The sequence below is a fragment of the Glycine soja genome, chromosome 14, assembly GCF_004193775.1.
Source record: "Glycine soja cultivar W05 chromosome 14, ASM419377v2, whole genome shotgun sequence".
NCBI lineage: Eukaryota > Viridiplantae > Streptophyta > Magnoliopsida > Fabales > Fabaceae > Glycine > Glycine soja.
The window spans coordinates 43,778,868-43,781,522 of NC_041015.1; the positions used below are offsets into that span (position 1 = coordinate 43,778,868).

The following is a 2,655-nucleotide window of genomic DNA, read 5'->3' on the forward strand; positions in this document are numbered from 1 at the left end:
GATTACTAGTAGCAAAATTGTTTTGAAAAAGTTTTCAAATTGAATTTACAACGTTCCAATTATTTTCAAAAAGCTGTAATCAATTGCAATGTTTTGGTAATCGATTACCAGTGCCTTTGAACGTTGAAATTCAAATTCAAATGTGAAGAGTCACATCCTTTCACACAAAATCTTTGTGTAATCGATTACACTAATTTGGTAATCGATTACCAGTGCTGTTTCTAAATAAATCAAAAAATGTAAATCTTCAAAAGGTTTTTAACTTTTTCAAATTGGTTTTAAGTTTTTCTAAAAGTTATAACTCTTCTAAATGTTCTTCTTGGCCAGACATGAAGAGTCTATAAAAGCAAGGCTTTGATTTGCTTTTCAATACACTTTTTACACTTATTCATACAATCCTTTACAAGCCTTGAATCTCTTTGAACTTCTTCTTCTTTGTACCAAAAGCTTTCTGAAGTTTTCTGGTTTTCTAAACCTTGAAAACTTGTGCTATTCATCTTTTCATTCTCTTCTCCCTTTGCCAAAAAGAATTCGCCAAGGACTAACCGCCTGAATTCTTTTTGTGTCTCTCTTCTCCCTTTTCCAAAAGAACAAAGGACTAACCGCCTGAATTCTTTTGTGTCTCCCTTCTCCCTTGTCAAAGAATTCAAAATGACACAGTTTGAGAATTCTTTTGATTCATCCATTTCCCTAATACAAAAGTGTTAAAAAACTAACCGCCTGAGAATTCTTTTGTATCCCCATTCACAAAGTATCAAAGGTTTAACAGCCTGAGATCTTTGTCTTAACACATTGGAGGGTACATCCTTTGTGGTACAAGTAGAGGGTCTTGAGCAGAAATATAATCAGTTATTTCTTATTAGTAGACAGCAAAAAACTCTCATTTCAATGATGGGCAATTTTACTCAGGATAATTGGAGGTGGGACATGAAGTGGAGGAGGAACTTATTTGATCATGAAAATGATTTAGCTATGGATTTTATGGAGGAAATCACTTATATCCCTATTCAGAGACATGTTAAGGACACCATGTTGTGGAAGGCTGAACCTAGTGGTGCATACTCAACCAAGTCAGCTTATAGGTTAATGATGAACCCTAGTATACCAGGTTCAGATGGGAAGACTTTCAAGATTATTTGGAAGTTGAAAATCCCCCCAAGGGCTGCGGTTTTTTCTTGGAGGCTTATTAAAGACAGACTCCCCACTAGGGATAATCTTCTAAGCAGAAATGTGGTTATCCAGGAAGCTGTCTGTCCTCTGTGTGGTTTTGTGCAGGAGGAGGCGGGTCATCTCTTCTTCAATTGTAAAATGAAAATAGGTTTGTGGTGGGAATCCATGAGATGGATTCAGGTAGTAGGTCCTCTTCCAGTTTCTCCAGCAAGCCACTTTGCTCAATTTTGTGAAGGTTTTGGTGCAGCAGTAAATTATAGTAGATGGTGTGGGTGGTGGATTGCCCTAACTAGCACTATATGGCAGCATAGGAATCTTCTGATTTTCCAGGGCAAAAGTTTTGACTCCTCTAAAGTCATGGAAGATGCTCTATTTCTAGCTTGGTCCTGGTTAAAGGCTAGAGAGAAAGACTTCAGCACTAGTTTTAACCATTGGTCTACCAATATCTCGGATTCCTTTGGTTAATCTGGGTGGGGTTTCCCTGTACCTGGTGGGTTAGCTTGGGATTTTTCTATTTTGGAGGCCAGCACCTTAGGTGCCTTGTATTTTCTTTCAACCAGTACCCCTGGTACTGTTAAGTTTATCTAATAATATATATTTTTTGCCTTCCAAAATAAAGATTATGAATTCGAAGTATGGAGGATGGAGGGCTCTAGATGAAGGAACATCAGCCACCAATGAATCCATATGGTGCCAGGATTTATAATTTTGTCGATAAAAAAAAAAATCTATGCAATAACTTAGCCATGAAGCAAACAAACTCTGGCATGGCACAAATGACAAAATTCCCGGCAGCTACCTACAAGGATTGATCAAAACCGAACAAGGCCAACACATGACATATTTTTAATCCAATCAATACACTAATGGAACGCTATGAAACCTTAGAGCTGCAAGGATCGATCAAAACGAAACAAGGCCAAACACTAGGTGTTCCTACATATGAAACCTTACATAAACCAGAAGCTAAACGAGCAAGTAATTGATCTAATGTACATAACCATTCAACTCGCTGAAGGAAAGTTTGCTAATGATAAAAATAAGCAAAACAACCAAAAAATCTAGCAACTCTTACCAGCGCAACTAACCGTAGACCTTAGTCATTAAACATTCGAAAGAAGTATGCAAATAATACTGCTATGAACATCACTAGCTAGAGGCTCACCATGCAGTAGGCATAATCAGCATTCGTATTTCATATTTTTAATAGAAGATAAAACACATTGCCTAGGAAGAAAACTCATTCTCAATCAGTCAACCACTTTGGAAAAGTCATGGACTATTGTGGGAAAAAAAAGTGATAGAACCGGTGTCATTGAAAAGCATATGGCATGGAGGGTGGGGTTAATAAATCAAGCTTTATCAAAAAAGAACATTTATGAACTAAGGACCATAAAAGTGTTCCTTTGACATAGAGAAGCATCTATGTAGCCTTTATGAAAGTGTATATATTTATTCATATATACAAAGCCACACACACAAAAG

General features: G+C 36.9%; 1 protein-coding gene across 1 annotated transcript; it reads left to right on the forward strand.

The window, feature by feature from the left end:
- The first annotated feature begins 891 nt into the window (after positions 1-891).
- Positions 892-1,635, forward strand: LOC114384095. The gene has a single exon (XM_028343767.1). The coding sequence runs from the start codon at positions 892-894 to the stop codon at positions 1,633-1,635; it is 744 nt and encodes a 247-aa protein (XP_028199568.1).
- Positions 1,636-2,655: the final 1,020 nt, after the last annotated feature.